The 22,965-nt window shown below is 38.0% G+C and overlaps 1 protein-coding gene across 2 annotated transcripts in view; it reads left to right on the top strand.

The window, feature by feature from the left end:
* The window catches only part of LOC131065555 (arginine-specific demethylase JMJ20), a 169,449-nt gene that overhangs the window by 43,926 nt on the left and 102,558 nt on the right, over window positions 1-22,965 (top strand). For both annotated transcript variants that reach the window (XM_058000101.2, XM_058000103.2), the window contains exon 3: window positions 2,924-3,089. In XM_058000101.2, coding sequence (XP_057856084.1) covers window positions 2,924-3,089 — 166 coding nt within the window. The remainder of the gene's footprint in view (window positions 1-2,923; window positions 3,090-22,965) is intronic.

Raw genomic sequence — 22,965 nt, forward strand, 5'->3', positions numbered from 1 at the left:
CTGGATGCTTTTGATTCCTTTCCTTTATATCTCTCAATGTGAGGGAGAGGTCACACCTTTTCATCATGTATACCCTTTGGCAAGAGACATGCCCTTTCCACCATTAGCACCCATTGAAAGAGTGCAACTCTACTTTATATCTGGCCTTTGAAAGGGACACAACCTTTCACGATCAGATCTGCATTTTTTATTTAAATCAGATCTGCACTTCTGATTCCACAATTATCCCCTTCTCAAATGAGGTTCTCTTCTCCCTTTTATATCCCTTGTTTGAGGTAGTCACAACTTTTCCTTCCATCTCTTTTGACTATTCATTAACTTAATTAAAATTTAGTTATATTTAATTATATCATTTTATATTTTAATATTATTATTATTATTATTATTTATTATTAAATTCTATTTCAAAGTGGTGACATTACAGTCTGCCCCATCTCAAGATTGCTTGTCCTCAAGCAATGATCACGGAGTGTTCAAAATGATTGCAATACGAAATGGCTTTGGAAACACACATGGAATAAACATGCTGGAAACTTATCAGACACGAAGCATACACATGAAAACACAAGGCATACACTTGGATATATGCAAACACTGAATATACACATGAATACACGTATTGTGAGATTCCTTCTCATTGACTAGATAGATTTATTGATTCATCTTTACCCTGCAGGATGGCAGGATCAAAGCTCTGATACCAATTGTAATGTTTCCTAATGGGACCCTCTTATATTCTGACCTTGAATCACAATTTTAGTGCATAGCGATTACAATAGAGGGGCACTATTGTCAACTAAGCTTGGTCTGGACCCTGCATAACAGATTAGTCAACATTTCCATTATACCTTGATAGACTATATATTCAACATTCTTATATTTTGCATTGTTATATGAAGGATTCAACAACCCTTTCTCTCGCTACACCAGTTCCCATTATGGAACTCAAGGAGAATCACCCTAGGCGCCTCGAGTCTATCCCTCTCCAACAAGCGCAAGAGCACCGAGGACCTCATCAACTTGACGTCTTGGCCTACATTCGGGGTTGGCGTACCTACTGGAGCCTAGTGCTCTTGCTTCCTTGTATTCTCCCTCCATAATTGGATGGTGAGATTGAAAGGTATTATAGACTCCATCATATAATTTACTTAATCATCATATGAACATTTAGTGATAGAAAGGCATTATTAAACTATCATACATATTGCAGCACTATTAAGTTCTGCATAAGAACATTATCAGGCTTCACATATTAAGCATACATATTCAGCTCATCCCCATGCATACCACCAAGATCAAAGATGTTACTGCATGTAACTTAACAACAATTCTTATCTGATCTGATCCTTGGTGATGCCACTGGATGCTTTTGATTCCTTTCCTTTATATCTCTCAATGTGAGGGAGAGGTCACACCTTTTCATCATGTATGCCCTTTGGCAAGAGACATGCCCTTTCCACCATTAGCACCCTTTGAAAGAGTGCAACTTTACATTATATGTGGCCTTTGAAAGGGACAGAACCTTTCACAATCAGATCTGCACGTCTTATTTAAATCAGATCTGCACTTCTAATTCCACAATTATCCACTTCTCAAATGAGGTTATCTTCTCCCTTTTATTTCCCATGTTTGAAGTAGTCACAACTTTTCCTTCCATGTCTTTTGACCATTCATTAACTTAATTAAATTTTAATTATATTTAATTATATTTTTTTATATTTTAATTTAATTTTTTTTTTTTTGTATTTTAATGTTATTATTATTTATTATTAAATTCTATTTCAAATTGGTGACATTACAATAAGAGACATTACATGGACACCAGTGCATGTGTGCTAGTGACCAAGGCTAGTAGTGTGGGTGCTAGTGTCTTGGTAGACACAATTATTAGAAATAGTGGATAACAAATCCTGATGGTAGAGGAGATTTTGGATTGAGTGACTTGGCATACATGTGATGGGTTTTGGGCGTAGAAATGGGCAAAATAGACCTAATAATGACTAGATGCATTGGACACCAAAGTGACCAAGGTTACTAGTGTGGGTGCTAGTGTCTAGGTTGACACAATTATTAGAAATAGGGGATAACAAATCCTGATGGTAGAGGTGATTTTGGATTGAGTGACTTGGCATACATGTGATCGGTTTTGGGCCTAGAAATGGGCAAAATAGATCTAATAGGGTGGACACCAAAATGATTGCAAAATTATAGAATGAAAATTGAGAACTATGCAATTTTTTACTCCACACAATCAAGAATCCCTGAAGAGAGACCTCATCAAGAAAAAATGCAGTAAATAGTTCATCAAATTCAAACTTGTAACCAGCCCAAAACATGGATTTTTGCAAAGCCGGTCAATTATGGTTTGGTGGAAAGGCTTTTCTCGACAAAAATAATGAGTATCAGTAGTATATAGTAATGCAAGAATAATATCTAGTTTTACTCAATTCTAAGAAGGATAAGCCCTAGATGCATTTGCATGACAATTTTGGTTGCTAGTATGTTGAAAATGCAATTGTAATTGTTTCGATACATAATATGTCAGAACATTCTTTTCTTGTGTTTCACTTACTGATAAATTATGTTGGATTTTTGTTTCAGCTATTTGAAACATCTTTACAATTCAAGATATGCAGAATCACAGGCTTTCTTTCTAATTCTAAAAGGCTAGCTAAGAAAAATAAGGACAAAAGGGATGAATATACATGGTGTTATTATTCTTCACATTGCTCTCATGAATCTTGTTATCTGTGTTTTCTATTTAAATCCTTTGAGATGTATTGTGGTTTGTGGTCTCTCTAATTTGTACTGCTAATGCAAGCATTTCACACTATCTTTGTTCTTTACTTTGATTTAGTATCGATCCTATGTAAATTTGAAGGCATACTGTTGTAATTTTTGCATTTATTTTGTTGGCATACAGGAATTTCCTGGATACATTTCATACACAACTCCAAAGTTTTTCATGGATGACTGGCTTAATTTATATCTTGACAATTTTCACATGCATGGCTTTCAAGCTGTAAATGCAGGCAGTGAAAGTGAAGTGTCATGCTCGGATTATCGTTTTGTATACATGGGCCCTAAAGGTATTTTCAAAATCATTTGAAGTATTTTGTGTGGTTTGGGGTTTAATGTAAAAACACTGATTATATACACATGTTCCTGTGTTCAATTTATATATAGGTAAAAGTAGTTTTTAAGATTGCAGCCAAGTGAAATAAAATGCTTTTAAATTGCAATCAAGTTTAAAAAACTTGCAGTTGTAAAATTAGATAACAAGAATAGAATAGTTAGATAGAGTGTAGATAATGGTGCAGTGTGCAGGCAGATCAGGTGCTGGTGTGGTTGTGACAGATTTCCAAAACATTGGGATTTGAAAAATTGGAAACATATATGGGGACACAAACACATGTACATATAGAAATGCATCACTGAACATAACTATGTCATGCACAGGTATATTGATGTACAATAATGCATAAATAATAGTGTTATAACATTACATCAATACATATGGTAGCATAGTTATGTAAAATAATATTACCAAATTGGGATGGGTTTTGTTCAAATATGTCTGGATCTGGATTTTTTTGACTAGCTGGATTTGTCTAATTCAATTTGGATTTTCAATTCTTGTGTAAACTTTACCTACTTTGTTTATACATAGTTTCCAAGAGATTGGTATTGGTTTTGGTACTGGTACTAGTCTAAATGAAGACCTGTACTTGGAGACATCTAAAATATATTATATTAAAATATAATTATATATCATATATATTTAGAAATGAGAAATATGAAATATATATAATAAATATTGGATGTTTAAGTGGTTTTAGACAGTTTATGGGTTTCACAAAAGTAGCATAAAAACATAAATTAATAAAGATGACAATGCATACCAGATATAGGAGTAAAATATATCTTTATTCAGACATGAAGTTTGTGATGTTTGCCAAGAGGAACACAACTGTTGACCAATTGACGTTTATAACTACCTGAAGCTGATAAACGCTTAATACAAACAACTGATATATTGTCGCATAACCAATATTATTGAAACATGATAATAGACATTGCACACTAACTACATCATTCCCCCCAAAAGAAAAATTCCCCTTTAAGACAAGTAAACATCATGTAACGTCAGGGAAGACTTTCCAAATTGATGATGTTATTGTAAACAAGGACTTGTAACAAAATTGGAAGTGTACTTACAAACGTGGACTTGTATTGTAGTTGGAAAATCAAATTAGTGCAATGGGGATCTAGGGAGCAATGTCCCTAGTAGGGTCAAGGGGTAGTGCTCCTAGTGGGGTTGAGGGGCAGCACCTTGGGTGTGCTCCATGTCACGATATGGGGTTGAAGGGTGGAGCCCCCATTGCCAAGCCCAAATTAAGACCTTCAAAAACCACAGAGATCTTCATGGAGCACATATTTTTGTGATTTTTTAAGAGGCACAAAGCAATGCTGACAAAGTGAAAAAATAGAGATTTTGGAGTGTTTAGCCAATATATGATGTCAACTAGGAATTGAGTTGCTTGTCGTACGCTCTCCCCAAGATGATGTATGATGTGATCGACCACCTATGAACGCTGTCATACCATTTGTGAGTGTTGTCATGCGATGAAGGAATGTCTTTGTCGGGGCCGTATGGTGAGGAAATGATGTTGTGTGATGACAAGGGATGCTCGCCTCCATCCGAGTAAAAGTGGTAAGTTGGTGGATTCCCTTTGCTTGATGGTGAAAAAATAAAAAATGCTATTGCATGTGATGAAAAAGCTCAGGTTGTATGGTGATCTCGTGTCGTACATAATGAATAAGCTTAGGTCCTACGGTGATTTCTTTTCGTACGATGTGTCATGGAGAGAATGTTTTCTGTACAATAATAAATGTTGCCAAGTTGTACAAAGAATTTGCTGTACTTTTTGATTGTTGAGACTCACCAATCGTATGGTAGGGAGTGGAGGCCATACAATGTGAATAAAATGCTATCAAGGATGAGGAAATCGTACGGTGTAATTCATAACTAAGTGCTCAATGGTGTGTCTTACAGTGAAGGGAAACACTTAATGTTGTATGATATGATTAGTGAATCTTGTGAGCCATACAGTGCATTTATAAACACAAGGTCGTAAGATTTGAATGATCACTTCTTTTAATTGATGTACAATGTAAAGAGAATGCCAATCATCACATTGTCATATTGTAGAAGAGAGTTGTTGTATGCCAAGAAAATAAGTTAGCCGTACGATGTAAAAAATGGCTTGTTGTACGGTGTATTGTGAAGGAGACAAATGATTTGGTTGTACAATATGCTGAGGGAGTAATTGTGTGGGTCGTATGACTTGAACAAGCCATACAATGTGGAACAAAATGATAGTTGTACAATGCACGTTGAGTGAAAATGATTGAAGTTGTGGTACTAAGCTTGGCCATAGAACATAATCTAAGCATTTAATATAATCAAGATTTTAATGTAATCAAGCCTTTTATTATTTTCTCCTTCAATTTCCGAATAATATTTCACCTTTTCCTTTCCATTGTTTCTTTATTTTCTAATTTTTGTTTTCTTTTTCTTGAAATTTTTTAGTGAACTTGTTTTGACTTGACCAATATTTGTATGCTCCATGTTAAGTAGTTTTCTCTTCCTACTTTTAGATGTATTGTCTGTAATTTTGAGAGTTCTAGCTTCAAGAAAATTTCAAGTTGATGGAAATACTTCATAATCCTCCATTTGCCAATGAAATAGGCCACAAAGAATTTGTTTCATCCCCCAAACATGATTGTAACTTTAGAATTTTGTTGTCGTTTGGTTCCATCATACCCGAGTCTCTATCCATTTTTATCTATAATCTAAATTTGACGTATCTGAGGAAGCTGCTTCCTCACTGAGTACTTGATTCTTTAAATCAGTTTTATATTTCTGACCCTTTTTCTCCTCCAATACAATAGCATTTCAAAGGTAATGAATAATATGTAATACATCCACTGCTTTGATTGGTACAATAGTTTAATGTGCTTGCCTTGTAATTTTTTTCTTGGATTGTAATTGACTTGTTACCATATTGGCATTTGCATTTGAGTGGCGGTGTTCCTTATCCATTGTTTTCTCCACTTCAGCCATTGCTTCACAGAGCCTTTCTTTTCTTGTATGTGGGTTTGGGTACGTAGCCTTCTTTGCTTGGGGATAAGTAATGGCTAGAACTTCATTTTGGCTATCAGCGCCATATAGGTTGATGTCGGCCTTTTACTTTGGACATCCTGTGTCGTTATGGTCTCTAGGTTCACACCATTCGCACAATAATTTTACCGTGTCTTACTTTTTGTGCAGTCTCTTGCAAAGTGTTCCCATTCACTACGTTGTCGGCAATATATGATAGGGCGTCTTTGGGGTCATTGTATTTGATTTCACCCTCATTTTTGATTTTGGTAACCATCTGGAGATACATTCTATGTCTTTGATGGAGTGGATTGCTCTCGTTGTGTAAAGAGTACTTGTGTACTCCTAGTCTTCAAATTGTATGGGCACTCCTTTATTGAATTATCCATAACTTGGGAAATCTATTACTTTTTCCGTGCCCCTCAATTTCGCATTTAGTACACTATAGTTTGTTATTTTGAATTTTCTTTGTTGGTTTCTTTCTCCCACTTCAATTCTTTCATCATTCAGAGCATGTCTCTTTGGAGTGCTTGTACCATTCTTGATTCATTGTCACTGTTGTCATCCGAACTTCCATCTGTCTTTGTTTTCTTTTACTATTGAAGGACATCTTATTATCACTTTCTATGCCCATCGCTTGATTGTAGACTTCAAAATAGGACGAGGGTGGTACTACCTTAGTTTTTTTCTTGATACATAAGTAAACCTCCAATGAACCACTACTTTTTTAGATTGTCAGCTAGTTTTGTTTTCAATTTTACTAGCAATTCTTTAAGTCTACATTTACCTTGTTTTGTATTGTAAATTTATGGTACTTTTCATTATTATCACGAAGCAATTTAAACTCTTCTTTGAAGGCCTTCTTTAATCTCGTATGTATTTATGAAGGCTCGGTCAATTTATATGTATACTTTACAATTGCTACACCTTGCAAGGTGGCTGGAAAAGATGGTAGCCAAATTGCTTTATCATCTTTCCCATTTGTTGTCCAGATTGTTTCACAAGTCTTATAGTGCCTACTTGGATACTTCGATCCATTGCCCATAAACTTGGGCAACTTTTGCTTTTGTCCACTAAGGCTTGCCAGGGTTTTGTTTTGATCCAAACCTTGTGGTTGGAATTTGCTTGCTCGGGAGTTCTGATTTGGATGTTTTGGTGCTTCTCTTACACTCTGAAAGATCCCAAATGGATCCTTTTGCTGTTGCTGGTATAAATTCTTAATTAAACATACTATATTTTTGTAATTTTCCGGTGATCTTATAGAATAGACAAAAGTTGCAGAAAGGGATTGTTTCTTTTCGGGTTTTGATGTTATAAGTAAAGTAATTGATAAATAGCAACAACTATGAAATAAACAGTAAACAATGTTCATATGCAAGAACACTTAAGCAATCTGAAAATACTGCAAATCATACCAGGCAAATAACCTTGTTTTGTATTCAACAAGAATCCATACATTTATTTGGAACTGTTCTCAATCTAGATTGATGCCAGATGGAGGAATATTACTGGCAACGAACAAGGAAGACCAAATAAGCTGAATACAACCCTTCAAGCCAACATACAAACAAGGCGTGGTTGCAAAGGAGGCGTGGAAGCTGCTGCAAATCACGTGCTAGCTGAAATAGACCAGCCGCCCTGTTGAAACCCCCAATATGCACGCTGAATCTTTAGGCCAAGAAGATGTGTCTTCTACCTCTGACAATCTCTGTGCAATCCTGGATAAATCCACTGTCAACTCCCGTTGAGGGCTACGTCCCAGCAAGCTCAGACCTGGGGTTTGCGTCCCAGACCAAAATCACTCTTCCAGAGCAATTCCCAAATTCGCAAGTTTCAAAATGATCAAAGATGCTATCAATTAGGTTTTCATCTCCTTATAACTCCTTTCCCTTTGCAAGTCGAACCCTAAAGAATAATAAAGCTTGCACTTTATAATTAAAGTGACACTTTCCCAATTATGGCGTCAAACTATAGAAAAATATCACTTTATTGCGAATAAATAGCTTCAAGCATCCAAAAAGACTCCGGGAGGTGAGAATCATGTAGCAAAGTTCAAGACCTTTCCAACGAGCTATAACACATAGGCATATCAAACCAGATGAAGCCAAAAACCCCTTATTACTCTGAAATGACTAAATACATAGCCTTATTTTAATTTATGTAATCGCTAACTTAGGAAATATTTAAATATATTAAAATATCTCCAGATATCCAATAATAGCCCAAAATGACCAAACAATCATGAATATAACTTTGTCACCTATCTGTGACTGATGCCGGAAAAGCTGAGCTAACTGGCAGTCCCATCCCTAAAATTTAGGGATGCTCCTAGAAACTAGGAAACACACCCAAACTCCCTGAAATTGAAACCATGACATGGTCCCGTGGAACCTCCAATATGGGAACTGCCACAACCTCCTAAAAAATAGGGAATCTCCCTAAAATCAAGGAACTGCTCCCAATGGCCCTCAAACTGTCTGAAATGCCAACTCCGGATACTGAATACCCTGCATGAGTCTCTATCCACCATTGCCAGCCTACGAGATCCAAATAATAGACCATCCCACTACTCTTCTCCTGTCACCTAGAAAGGGGACATTACAGTCCTCCCTTCTCGGAGATTGCTTGTCCACAAGCAATGTCTCCATGTACCACCACCATCCCATACAAGCCGTACATAAAATACTGAATGCTCCTGTTCTAGTCTACATGAATGTTACACAATAACATGCGGTGATCCACGAGGAACAAAGTACCTAGCAAGCCAACATCCGGACCCCATACCAATCTGATAAATGTTGGTTCACCCAACCGCTGCGCTACTTTGATAAAAATGCCCGAATACCACAAACCATGAGGTAACGTATGGGAATCCATGTAAAATAATGTACCAAGCAAATCAATACCCGGATCCCAAATCAAAATATAGAATTTACTGTAGGAGATGAAGTAGGAGAATGTCAAATGTTCACCCTGAAGTAACCATACAAACATGTAGAATATCAAAACAATGTGAAAATGAACCCCCATATGCCATATAACCAAAACAAGTGGCCTCCAACCCTCGCTGTCATAACTCTGATCAGCAAGATAGATGGTATCAAATTTGTCATCAAACCAATGACAATCAACGAAAATCACTCCACACTCCATCTATATCCCAAAGGTATACCTCCGAACACTCCTAGACTGCTGGTAAACTATTGTAGACAATGAAATGTCAGGATATGCCACATGATTCCACCTAGGACAGTCACTAGTCCTCAAGGAATCGAAGAAAATGAAGTCACCAACTAACAAAGATATCGCTGCCATATCAAGTGAAATAGGTGACAAACTCAGAAATGAAGTATGCATGCCAACACTACTCCACACAAAGAACTCTCGAGTGGCTGGCCCACTAAAAGAGTCATCAATCAAACCACTATCATCTCTTGGAGAATGATCAAATACCTCAACTGGAAATTCTGAACTAGGCAACTCATGTGTCTCATCATTAGATGAATGGTGAACAACACGGACATGTTGAAGATTGATCTTGGCTTGTTGAGCCAATGGCTTAGTTTGCCTTGCCCTTTCTAGCCAAGCATCATTCATCACTTGGGACTGAGTTATATCAGCTGCTCTAAAGTGTCTAAACCCAGTCCTAGCATGAGATATACCATGTGACTTATCATGGTCAAAGCATGCTTCATGTGTACCCACCATAATAGAATTTTCATGACTCATTTCCCAATAATTAGAAGCACCAACAACATGAAAAGGAGAGAATGACTCACTACTGTTATAAAAGTCAGGGCTGCTATGGCTTGTTATCCCCTTGCATCCTTCTTGTTTAACACTCATATATTGCCTGCCAACTGTAGGAATCCCTCCTACAACTTCCTCCTCATGTGCCATGATCTGTGAATCATCATTGTGTTCATATGAAGGACTGCTGTTATAAAAATCAGAATGGTTGCCATACCTTTGTGACATGTTTTCAACATTCATAGGCACCACTTCATCCATTGTAGCATGCTCATCAAATTCCTCATAGAGATTTTTACAAACCTCATTTATGGATGAGTCAATCGGTTCTTCTCTTTTTATTTGCATCTGATATGAATTCATAGCATCTTCAGCTTCATCTGGAATACCCATAAATTGGGTGAAGGTAGGCATATCCTGTAGCTTTTTGGAAGGGAGCAATACCCATGATAGTTGCTTATGACTGTATCATTGAATGTTTTAACATGGGGCCTCCTCTTTGTACTTTTAGATGTAGTTGTACCTCTAGAGTGTCTTGAACTCTTTGAAGGTGTTTGATCAAATTCCTTCCCTGCTTGTTTATTTTTACATAACCCTGTCATGATGATTCTTTTTACTGTCCAATTGAAAACCAAATTCAATCGCACCAAGTGAATGCAATTATAACCCACAAGCTAGCAGGATTAGGCTCTGAAACCACTGAAAGATCCCAAATGGATCCTTTTGCTGTTGCTGCTGTAAATTCTTAATTAAACATACTATATTTTTGTAATTTTCCGGTGATGTTATAGAATAGACAGAAGTTGCAGAAAGGGATTGTTTCTTTTTGGGTTTTGATGTTATAAGTAAAGCAATTGATAAATAGCAACAACTGTGAAATAAATAGTAAACAATGTTCATATGTAAGAACACTTAAGCAATCTGAAAATACTACAAATCATACTAGGCAAATAACCTAGTTTTGTATTCAGCAAGAATCCATACATTTATTAGGAGCTGTTCTCAATCTAGATTGATGCCAGATGGAGGAATATTACTGACAACGAACAAGGAAGACCAAATAAGCTGAATACAACCCTTCAAGCCAACATACAAACAAGGCGTGGTTGCAAAGGAGGCGTGGAAGTTGCTGCAAATCACGTGCCAGCTGAAATAGACCAGCCGCCCTGTTGAAATCCCCAATATGCATGTTGAATCTTCAAGCCAAGAAGATGTGTCTTCTACCTCTAACAATCTCTGTGCAATCTTGGATAAATCCATTGTCAACTCCTGCTGAGGGCTACGTCGCAGCAAGTTCAGACCTGGGGTTTGCGTCCCAGACCAAAATCACTCTTCCAGAGCAATTCCCAAATTCTCAAGTTTGAAAATGATCAAAGATGCTATCAATTAGGTTTTCATCTCCTTATAACTCCTTTCCCTTTGCAAGTCGAACCCTAAAGAATAATAAAGCTTGCGCTTTATAATTAAAGTGACACTTTCCCAATTATGGCGTCAAACTATAGAAAAATATCACTTTATTGCGAATAAATAGCTTCAAGCATCCAAAAAGACTCCGAGAGGTGAGAATTATGTAGCAAAGTTCAAGACCTTTCCAACGAGCTATAACACATAGGCATATCAAACCAGATGAAGCCAAAATCCCCTTATTACTCTGAAATGACTAAATACATAGCTTTATTTTAATTTATTTAATCGCTAACTTAGGAAATATTTAAATATATTAAAATATCTCCAGATATCCAATAATAGCCCAAAATGACCAAACAATCATGAATATAACTTTGTCACCTATATGTGACTGATGCCGGAAAAGCTGAGCTAACTGGCAGTCCCATCCCTAAAATCTAGGGATGCTCCTAGAAACTAGGAAACACACCCAAACTCCCTGAAATTGAAACCATGACATGGTCCTGTGAAACCTCCAATATGGGAATTGCCACAACCTCCTAAAAAATAGGGAATCTCCCTAAAATCAAGGAACCGCTCCCAATGGCCCTCAAATTGTCTGAAATGCCAACTCCGGATACTGAATACCCTGCATGAGTCTCTATCCACCACTGCCAGCCTACGAGATCCAGATAATAGACCATCCCACTACTCTTCTCCTGTCACCTAGAAAGCGGACATTACACACTCTTGGCCACATAGGTGTTGTGACCATTTCACACATCGCCCCATCAAAATGGGGACTCCTCTTTTTTTTCAAGTCTTGGCCTCTTAGTCTAGTCTCTCCTCTTTTCATAGGTGAAATGAGTAAGTTTATAGGGTCTAGATGTCATGTGAGTCAATCAGGAGCTCAGCTTAAGAGTCTAAGGAAGTTGCTAGTTAGAGATACTCCAAGAGTTCGATGGTAAAGGTAAAACTCCAATTGCTTCTCATAGGAAGCAAAATTCACTTTAAATATCCTTGGCTGAAGTTGTTTCCAAGAGGCCTCATCTCGCAAGTTTGAAGGGAGAAAATGAATCAAGGTGATGTACAAGAAGGCAATATTCGATTTCAATTCATTTGATTCTCCAAGCCCCCAAAACCTTAACTTCATGAGTTGAGGAAATTTGAGAGCACTTTCAAACATTCAAGAGCGAACTTCATGAGTTGAAGATTTGGAGCGAACTTCATGACTTGGAGATTTGGAGCGAACTTCATGAGTTGAAGATTTGGAGCGAACTTCATGACTTGGAGTTTTGGAGCGAACTTCATGACTTGAGGAAGTGGAGCGAACTTCAAGAAGGAGCAGACATGAGTGAATTTCACCTTCAAGTCTACATGAGCGAAATTGGAAGTAGAGGAATGAAGGAAATTTGAGAGCACTTCATGTTCAAACACTCAAGAGCGAACTTCGTGACTTGGAAGTTTGGAGCGAACTTCGTGACTTGGAAGTTTGGAGCGAACTTCGTGACTTGGAAGTTTGGAGCGAACTTCATGAGTTGGAAGATTGGAGAGAACTTCATGACTTGAGGATTTGGAGCGAACTTCATGACTTGGAAGATTGGAGCGAGCTTCATGACTTGAGGATTTGGAGTGAACTTCATGACTTAGAGATTTTGAGCGAACTTTATGAGTTGGAAGATTGAGCGAACTTCATGAGTTAGAAGATTGAGTGAGCTTCATGAGTTGAGGATGTGGAGCAAACTTAATGGCTTGAGGAAGTGGAGTGAACTTCAAGAATGAGTAGACATGAGTGAATTTCACTTTCAAGCCTTCATGAGAAAAATTGGAAGTAGAGGAGCGAAAGATGTTTGATAGCATTTACCTTGAATGGATTCAATTTGAAACGAATTTCATGAATTCAACAAGAGAAGCGAACTTCATGACTTGGAGATGTGGAGCGAACTTCATGACTTGGTGATGTGGAGCGAACTCCACCTTTGAAGGAAGATGAGCGAATTTCATGATGGAAGAATAAAAGAGACTTGAAAGCATTTAGTTTGAAACAAACTTCAAGGATCATTGCACATGAGCGAACTTCGTGATTGAAGGGAGATGAGCGAATTCATTGTTCAAAAGAGTCAATTTCATGAATTGAAGAAGGAGAGTGAACTCTATGAGCAAGGTGATTGAAGCAAGCTTCATGTGCACACCACTTAGAGTGATCTTCATCTTCAAAGCTACATCAGCCTACATGAGCGAATGCACTAATCCAACATTAATAAATTTCAAAAAATTCAAACAAGAAGAGGTAAGTTGGCCAAGGTAATTTGTTGCTTTAATTTAATTTAGCTAAGTCAGCCCTTATAGGAAAAGACATAACTTTTCACCTTGAACGCCTATGAGAGGGAGTTCAAATCATTCATTTTACCATCGAATCAAGCAAATCACTCTCTCTCTCTCTTGAGTGGATTTGACCAGCAGGCAACGATCTATCCTAAGGAGTAGCGAATTTCATCATTAGCAAAGGCGAATTTTAGCATTAAGATTGCAGATTGAAGGGCTAATTTCATCTTCCAACAGCAACATCAATCAAAGAATAAAAGCAAATTCAAGTAGGGAGATACAAATCAACTGATTTGGGAGGCGAATTGCAAGGAAATTCACGAAAGAAGACAGCGAATTCAACCAGGGAAGATATATATTCACTGCGAATTACATCAGTATCATACCAAATTCGAACTGAATTTACACTCCATAAGGCGAAATCATACATTCACAGCAAACTCTCGGACATTAGCAGTCAAATTATTAATTAGATTTTAAGGTCAAATATCAGAAATTGGAGGTAAATGCATCTTTTAGACTGATATAAAATCAGGGACAGGTCTGATTTAAGTCTGAAAGTGATTTTGTTAATGTGAATCAGATCTCCCTAATTCATCTTGAAGAATAAATTAGTCACATTTATTGAGATGCAAGATTTATTTAATAGCTATCTTGTAGACCTCATTAAATCGATATTTTACCACTATCCTAACTTACATATCTCTCACAGGTGAAAGATGGCGGCTCCTAAACCAAGCAAAACCATTTCCTGTCAGACACACATCAAGGAAGACTCAAAGGGTGGTGCATTCGAAAGCAAGATTACGTCATATTGGAGCAAAGTAGGATATACCAATCTCGGGAAGTTCGACACCAAGAAGTTCCGACACCCATCATACACAAGTGAACCTACTGCTACAGCTAAGAAGATGATTGAAAGTGGGATCATAAATGCAGCTGGCTTTCCTCCCGTGGTGCAATGCTACGAGCTGATTGTGGAATGTGCTCAACATTATGACTCTACCTCAAGAAGAGTTGTGGCGAAGGATGGAACATTGCTCACATATCTCTCAGAGACAGCAATCAGCAAAACATTTCATCTATCCAAGCGTAAGGATATGATCTACACAAGCCTGGAAGGAGCTAAGTCCTCCTATGATGATGATCCGGATGCTTGTGCAAAGATCATTGGCAAATTTTGGTTGAAGAAGAGTAAAGGTGGTAGAAGCAGATGGCCTGATAGGCTACATAGGATAGACGTCAATGATGAATTTAGAGACTTCATCACCTTACTCCATCGATTGGTTGGTGCACTTGAGGCTTCATATGTTGAGGACTAGATGTTCTACTTCATTGTAATTGTTACTCATTGAAAGAATGCAATCAATTGGGCGAGGCTCATCAACAACATCATTGATCTATAGTTAAGGAGGCTAATGCGCACCAGAACATTCTATATGAGCTCCTGCATCATATACTCCATTGCAAGAAATTATGAGTATCCAGGACTTACGTACACAGGCGTAGTTGGAAGGAGACCTGGAGAGATTAAGGTATATGATTGTTATCCACAACTTAAGCATCCACCAAAACAACACTATAGGAGAGTGAATGATGCATTCACTATGCATATCACAAGGACACTTCGAGGTGGATTGCAGCGAAGACTCTCTCCAGAAGCACAAGCATTGGTAGAACAACATGGTGCATGGTTCATCTAGTTCCCGAAGTTCACTTATATCAGAGTTCAAGGATGTCATGTCCCTCCCTACATGTTGCCGCGCTACCCAACGAATAGAGTGGTGTTACTCGAGGTAGTGAGATAGTTATTGGCATATGTTAAGGCATATATGCATAAGCATGGAGCCGATATTTCTTTCCCTATCATGCTTGGAGATTCTATTGAAGTGTGCCCCTCCACTCATGCAGTAGAAGATGCCGAGAAAGAGTTAGCATTCCATTCACTCAAGCCATTCACAACTAGAGATTGCTTCGATCCATATGGTAATGTAAAAGAAGTTTTGGGAAAGAAATATGGACAACAGTGGTAGATAGAAGACTATTGGATGAACCTTCACAATGATGTAGAAGTAAAGAAGAAGATGTATTCTAGGCTATCTCTCGATTTCATCTGGAAATGCAAGTTGTTTCATGTTGCCGATCAAGTTCAAGATAGTGGCAAATATCTCCAAGCAGCCTACGCCAAAGAAGACAAAGAGATCAAAATCAAGTGGGTCGACATAGAGGTTGATGACTTGAAAGAATGGATGAAACTAGTTTTGGAATACACCCGCATATGGATTGATATACAACACCAAAAGTTGAAAGAGCAGAATATAGCTTTGACAATTCATTGAAAAGAAAGAGCAGATGATGAAAACGAAGTGAGCGCAAGTGGGAGTGCACCCCAACCATCTCACTCAAGAGGCTCAAAGAGAAAAGAAGATCATGGAGAAAAGGAAGAAGCATAAATCAAGTACATGTCATCCTTCCTCCAGACATGAAGAAGAATCAAATCAAAGAGAAAGACACAATGAACAAAGGATAGAAAAATAGTTGAATCAAGGAGCTAATGAATCAACAGATTCTACAGTTCACAATGATAAAGGCAAAGAGAAGTCGTCTCAAGGACAAGAAGATCTCACCCATCTCATTCAAGAGATCGAAGGAGGTGAACAAGAAGATAATGATGAGCCTACCTCACCACCTAGAGATGAACAAATACATGAAGAAGCACAAATTCAAGAAGGAAGATCTTCTATTCCGGAATGGCTAAAAGAAAGACTAGCTCAAGAAGTGATAGTAGTTGACGAAGAGCAAACATATGATATAGCCAGTCTTCTAAGCCAAAGTCAAGAAGTCACCGAGAAGAGGAAAGCTACGAAAATGTCCAAGGTGATTAGAGATGATTCGGGATCAAGGAAGTGGCAAATAGCTACTCCAAGGGTTGAGAAGTATGAAGGTGAAATCACATCAGATGAGTATGATATGGAGACTATTGATTTGGGTCCCACTCACTTCCGAGCAAGCTATAGGTGATGCAATTGATTCATTGAAGGTAGTTAATGACATGTTGAGAGCTAAAATAGAAAAGAATAGAAGATTAGAAAAGGAGATAAGTGCATGGAGAAATTACGTCCAACAATTTCAGCAACCATTGAGACATCAGAGTCCAGCAGCTACACCACCACCCTTTCTTCCTACAAAGTCAGTTGATCATATGGAGAAGATGAGGAATTCAGCATAGTTGATGGATACATGGATAGAGGATGCATACACCAAAGTTAGCAAGTTCATGAAGGGCACAATGAAGAAACTAGATGCAGTCATAAAGGTTCTTGGGATAACTCATGTCCTCATAGAAGCCTTTGAAGCATTTGCTCATGCTAGAGATGTCATCATTCCAGTGCTTCAAGTAATAAGGAAAACATATCGAGAAGTTTTGTCAAGAGAGAAGATAACAATAGAGGGATCTACACCTAGCTTTGTACGATGGAGCGGTCTTCTTCGAACAAAGAGAGTCATTTTTGAGGAGATTGGAAATGGATGCAGTCAAGTTCAAGATGATATGTATTGAATCCATGATAAGATTGTGGAAGTAACACAGATTGTTTTAGAGAGAAAGATCGATCCAAGAATGATCATAGAAGCTAGAGAGTTGGAGGAAAAGATAAGAGTCATCTTCCTTGGGAGTGATGGAATGATCACCAAGGAACAAATGAATGATATGCTTGACTTCGTGGTTTTAGCAAGCAAAACTCAAGAACTCGAACTTGAATGGGATAATGCCATCATCAAAGCTTTCGAAGAAGTCATGCACATGGAGCAGCTGAAGTCGCTACTTGAGATCCCAATGATAGAGATAGAGGGCATAGTGACCAGATTCATCGAATATGCCAAAAAGGAAACAAGATTCTAGAAGACAATTTGTTATGATCCCACTTGGCAGTTCATTTTCTCACTGTAGGATGCTTCCTTGGTTTTCATGTCGGCACATGCTATTTTCTCATTGGTTGTTTCCATGATGATGTTTATCTAGATAGGGTTTCATTTGTGTCAAACCCCAATTAGGGTTTAGGTGGCAAAATCTCGGCCGTTGATCTCCATTCGATCGTGGCCCTTCATTGTATTTGGGAGTATTATATAAACTCCACTCATTTCATTTGTAAAGGTTAATAGTTAGCAAAAAGTGAATAGTGCTAGAATAGTGAAGAGAGAGATTAGATATTAGAGATAGAAGTCAAGAGTGACAAGAGAAGGACTTGAAGAATTGTTGTTGTTTGGCTATTGGATTAGTAAAACATTGAAGTTATGGTGTTCCTAATCAATATTTGAAGCCTATTGCATGGTTCATTATCTTCTCAAGTCAATCTTTGATGATAGTTTAAGTATTTAGATTGAATGATGGAATGTTGCATTTGATGTATTGTGAAACTCATTATCCAAACCACTAGCCTCTTGTTGATTGTGAGTTTGCCTTGTGTGGTCAATTGGAATCATTGATCGTGCTTAAGTTCAATTGTTGCTCAATCATTGATATGCGTTCAAGTAATGGTATCTATGCTTAGCAATGATTTGAAAACCCCTAAATGTCCTTAGAAGATTGCACTAGTTCTAGTGGAGTTGTTCTTGTATGGCGATGCTAAGACTAGTAGAGTTTCACTTGTGTCATTCTTCATCCATTCATTTTGAGGATAGCTTAGAACTCCTCTAAACCCTTATCTTTTGCCACTTTTTGACAAACATTCAGTAGTGTTCGGAAAAAACTTCACTGTGCATCATCCGCAAAGTACTTCATGAAATCTCTCCTTGCGTAAAAGGCTCCTTGATGAAATAGTATTCACAATGACCAACTGTGCTTATCCACACGTAGTGACCCTACATTCATGAACCTTGGGGTCTTCTCAAGTGATCCTTAAGATAATCTTCACTATTTGAGAGATTTTATTCAAGAGAGGATAAGATACTTTTGGGTATTTTATTCTGTGTTCGCACGTGCCTTAAAAACACATCAACAATAGGGATCCTCAACTCTTCCATTGGCTTCAGCCTTTTGCACACTTGTTTCACCTTTAGATTGTCACAACTCTCTTTCTATTAGAATAATATTAGTATATCCTAATTAATGGTCAATATTGAATATTTAGTGTATTTTTAGTTTCATTAGATTTGTTTCTAATTTTGGCTTAAGTGAACGATTGTTTCGTGAAGGAAACATTGTCTAATGTAATTGCTATATGAACTCTCATTTATTTGTAAATAATACAATGCATTTTACCAAATCTTCATGGTATCAGAGCCAAAAATACAATTTTTTTTTTTGAAAAATTTATAATCCTAAAATTTGTCATCGAATTTTTTTAGTGAAGTCTTTAAAAAGATTTTTGGTTCATTTTTTTTGGTGGAAGTGCTTGCATGTTCGTGGGTCTTGATTTCATGTCTTTTTTCTTTAGTCCACACGGTTCTATTTGTAGCTCGTGTTCTATTTGTTCAAAATCTTGTAGATTTTCTTCCAACTGTTTGTTTCTTCGTCTAATGACTTTGTGTGGCTATCCATCTCTAAAAAAAATTGCGTGCACTGTGGGGCAGATTTTTGTACTTCACGACATGAAAACCTGCGACCTACGCTTTTTTATGCCCGTGCGACAACCGTTTGTATCTGAAATTGTGACGGCTTTGCAAAACTTTTGTGAACCCACGATTTGCAAAAGACGATTGTGGCATGTGTTTTTCTTCCGCTTTTGTGTCCGCAACCTCCATTTCTTTGCTTGTGCCCTTTGTTTTGAGCTTGCAAAGAAAGATCACAGTGTTTTTTCTTGCTTCAAAAATCTCTAACCCTCACACGTCGTCTTCCTTTTGCATGATGGGAGATATTTTGTAGACAATTTTTTTCGAAGGGTAGTTTTTTTCCTGTGGCATTTATCGCTCGTAGGGTTTCTGTGGCTTCTGAAATTTTTTTTTTGGGTCCTCCTGAAATTTTTTTTGGGTTCGACATTATTCTTGTGCCCTAGGGTTTATACCCTCGTTTTGGGTGGGGTGTTTTCTGTTCAACCTAGGGTAATGCATGTGCATTCGGCTTTGTGCTAGTAGAATTTTCTACCTCGAAATTTTTGCCTGTATTTTGCTTTTTTTTTTTTTTTCTTCTGTGCATTGGGATCCGTGTCTCAGGTTTTGTGCACCCAGTTTTTCACCTCTTTTGATTACCTCATTTTTCATGCCTTGAAAAGTGTGAAAGATGGTGTCGTTGACCAACATTATGTTGTAAGGCAGTCAACAATTCAACGGACGCAACTACAACACCTAGAAGCAGCGAATGATGACCATTTTTGAATATCACCGCCTTGACGCACTAAGATTGGGTACAAAATCTCGTCCTGCAACACCTGGACAGTTGTAGGACAAATTTGATGAGCGCAATCAGGAAGGTGTGATGCTTATCAAACTTTCTATTACTGATGATCAACTGCCTCAAGTGTCGTCAGGCAAGACAACTGTAGAGATCTGGACCCATCTGAAGGTTTTCCTTGAAACATTAGACAAAAGCTGTTCGTTCTTTCTGAAGAACCAATTGTTTTTCATCATGATGCTTGAATAGACATATTATGAAAATCAAGGACATTCGTGATCAATTGAAAGCGATTGGATGGAAGATGGAGGAAGAAGACATGGTCTTATGAGCACTTTATTGAGACACTCAACATTACTTCAACTAATGATGACTTGAAGTTTCTAGAGCTATGCAACAAACTTCTGCTGTAGGATCGTTGGAAACAGTAGTTTGGAAGCAGTGCTAGTTCCTCCTCCACAAAGCAAGCCTTATTTACTAAATCCTTTGCTAAGGATAAAGGGAAATGTCAGTCCTGTCAACAGAAAGGCTTAGGTCAATTCCAGGACAGCTCCAAGAAAAAGAACATTTAGTGTAATTATTGCCACAAGTATGGTCACATGAAGAAAGATTGTCGATCATGCTTGGCTTCTGAACATAAGAAGCAGGGAGGGTCTCAGCTGAAAGCTAATGTTGTAGAGCACACTGAGCAGAAGGAATCTACCTTTTATGCCTTTATGGCTAAAAGACCTGTTATATTGATTCAGGTGCTTCTCGACATTTTACTCATCGATGTGGCTGGTTCATAGAATATCAGTGTTTCACCGATTCTGTGATCTTTAGAAGAGGGGAAGAGTATACTGTTGTCGGTAAAGGCAACATGCAGATTTAGTCTGGTGGGAGGAGTTTAATTTTCCTCAATGTATACTATGTTCTGGCATGGAACTCAACCTTCTCTCTGTCAATCAAATTATGAGACACTCTCCTTGGCTTGTGATGTAGAGCATCCACACACTCAACCAACTAAGGGAGATGTTTCTCCCAACTCACCTATCCAATTAGGTGATAACTCTTCACTCACTAACAAAACCCCTCACAAGGTTATTGAGCACTCACAAGGATTCCATACCCCAACAACACACCCATGCTTCTCAACACACCTCCAACCCTTGAGATACACTCAACTAGGGCAATACAACATGATTAGACCCCAATTCCAACTTTCCAACACTTAATCACTACCAACACCCTTTTGAGAGCACTCACTCAATATCATTCCCCTTGTAGGACTTCCAATCCCCACCAAGACTCAACTCACAACATGTAATAGACACTCCCAAACCCATGTACTCCTTGACACACTTACAAGGACTTCTCAACATGTACAACCATGACTCTTTAGCCCCCCAACCACCCAAGAGGTCACAAAGTACCCTACTGCTGCAACATTGTCTTTTATGGCAGTCAAGTATGTTTGGGACAGTCACAACTTGTTTAGGAGAGTCATAATAATTTGAGTCAAATCCTCTCACCAAGGCTTCCTAACACTTCCAAGGGTTACTAAGGACTCCCACACACCTTCCCCAATTGTCCTCCACTCATCAAACCCTTTCTTTGCATCATATTCACAATATTTCAGGTTACTAGTTCATTAGGACAGCAACATACCCAGTTTTGGGACAGTCATAAAATAGTGAGTATTTTCGCCAATCAAGGGCCACAAACATTTGGTTAGGGTCTGCGCTAACCCCTCACACCTCTCCAAGCCTTCAACCAACCTCTGGGAGCCCAATCTTGCATGTATATCAAGCCACACATCACCAATTTGCTGCCATTTTCAGACCGAGACACAAAAATCAGATTTTGTGTCACCCTTAGCACGTGCCAAAACTAGTAGGGAGCCCTGCAAAAGCACTTACATGAAAAAACATAATATAATACAGTTTTCCACCCATTTTGGGGGTTCCACAAAGGATACAAATAAAGTTTTACATTTTATATGTTCATTGCCAGCCCTAGGTAGGGTTTTGAGCAGTTTTTACAAAAAATGCTGTAACTTTTCAAAAACTCAATGAAAACAGATGAGACAAAAGGCAAATTAAACTAGATTCATGCCCACACAAGGTCCAATTGGTTCCTAAGGCAAATGAAGGAGTTTTGATAGAGAAAAACGCTCAGGAACAGACTGCTATGCTCAGAAAATGCAGAAACTCAATGCTTTTCTTATTAATTTCTCTCTTCTTCATACAAAATATTGCATCCAACCCCTGTTTGGCCGTGGGAAGGATCTATTTGAATGCCTCCAAGGCCTTCCAATGGTTTTAACCACTTTTTGAATTTGTTTCAACAAACAACACCTAATTACCCTCACAAATGCAAAAGTTGCTTTGACAATTTTTTGTCAACATTGACAAATTTTGCCTAGAATAGGACATAAACCCAATCTAAGACCTTAATGACTCAAAAATGATACAAATAGGTCCAAATAGGCCTAAAAGACCCGAATACATCATCGAACACCATATTGAACCCATTGACACACATTTTCCACATTAGGGCAATTTTGACAATATTGACCATCATGACTCCCACTAGGACTCAATACACCATCTAATGGTCTTAATGACCTTTATTACATCAGATATGGTCTTATAAGACCTTATTCATGACAAGAACTGAAAATTCTCAATCTATTACCAAATTGGCCTCAAGGTGGCCATCTTGTGTAAGGTGCTCCTACACCAGCTTGATGTGGTGTTCAGTTCACACAAGTGCAGTATTGTTGATCGGGAGACTCACACTATAGTTGTTGTGGGCATTGAGGATCATGGTCTTTATAGACTTGTTGATACTGGTGATTCTCAGGAGCATGACATGGTAGCGAAAAGTTCTTTATCAACAATCTTTGGCATCAACGGTATAGCCATCTGAACATGCACTATCTCTCTCCGCTTGTTTAGGAGGATCTGGTTCATGGCTTACTTGAGATTCAGACTCAGAATTAGGGAGTTTGTGGGGCTTGTCAAGCTGGAAA

Source organism: Cryptomeria japonica, chromosome 4 (genome assembly GCF_030272615.1).
Source record: "Cryptomeria japonica chromosome 4, Sugi_1.0, whole genome shotgun sequence".
NCBI lineage: Eukaryota > Viridiplantae > Streptophyta > Pinopsida > Cupressales > Cupressaceae > Cryptomeria > Cryptomeria japonica.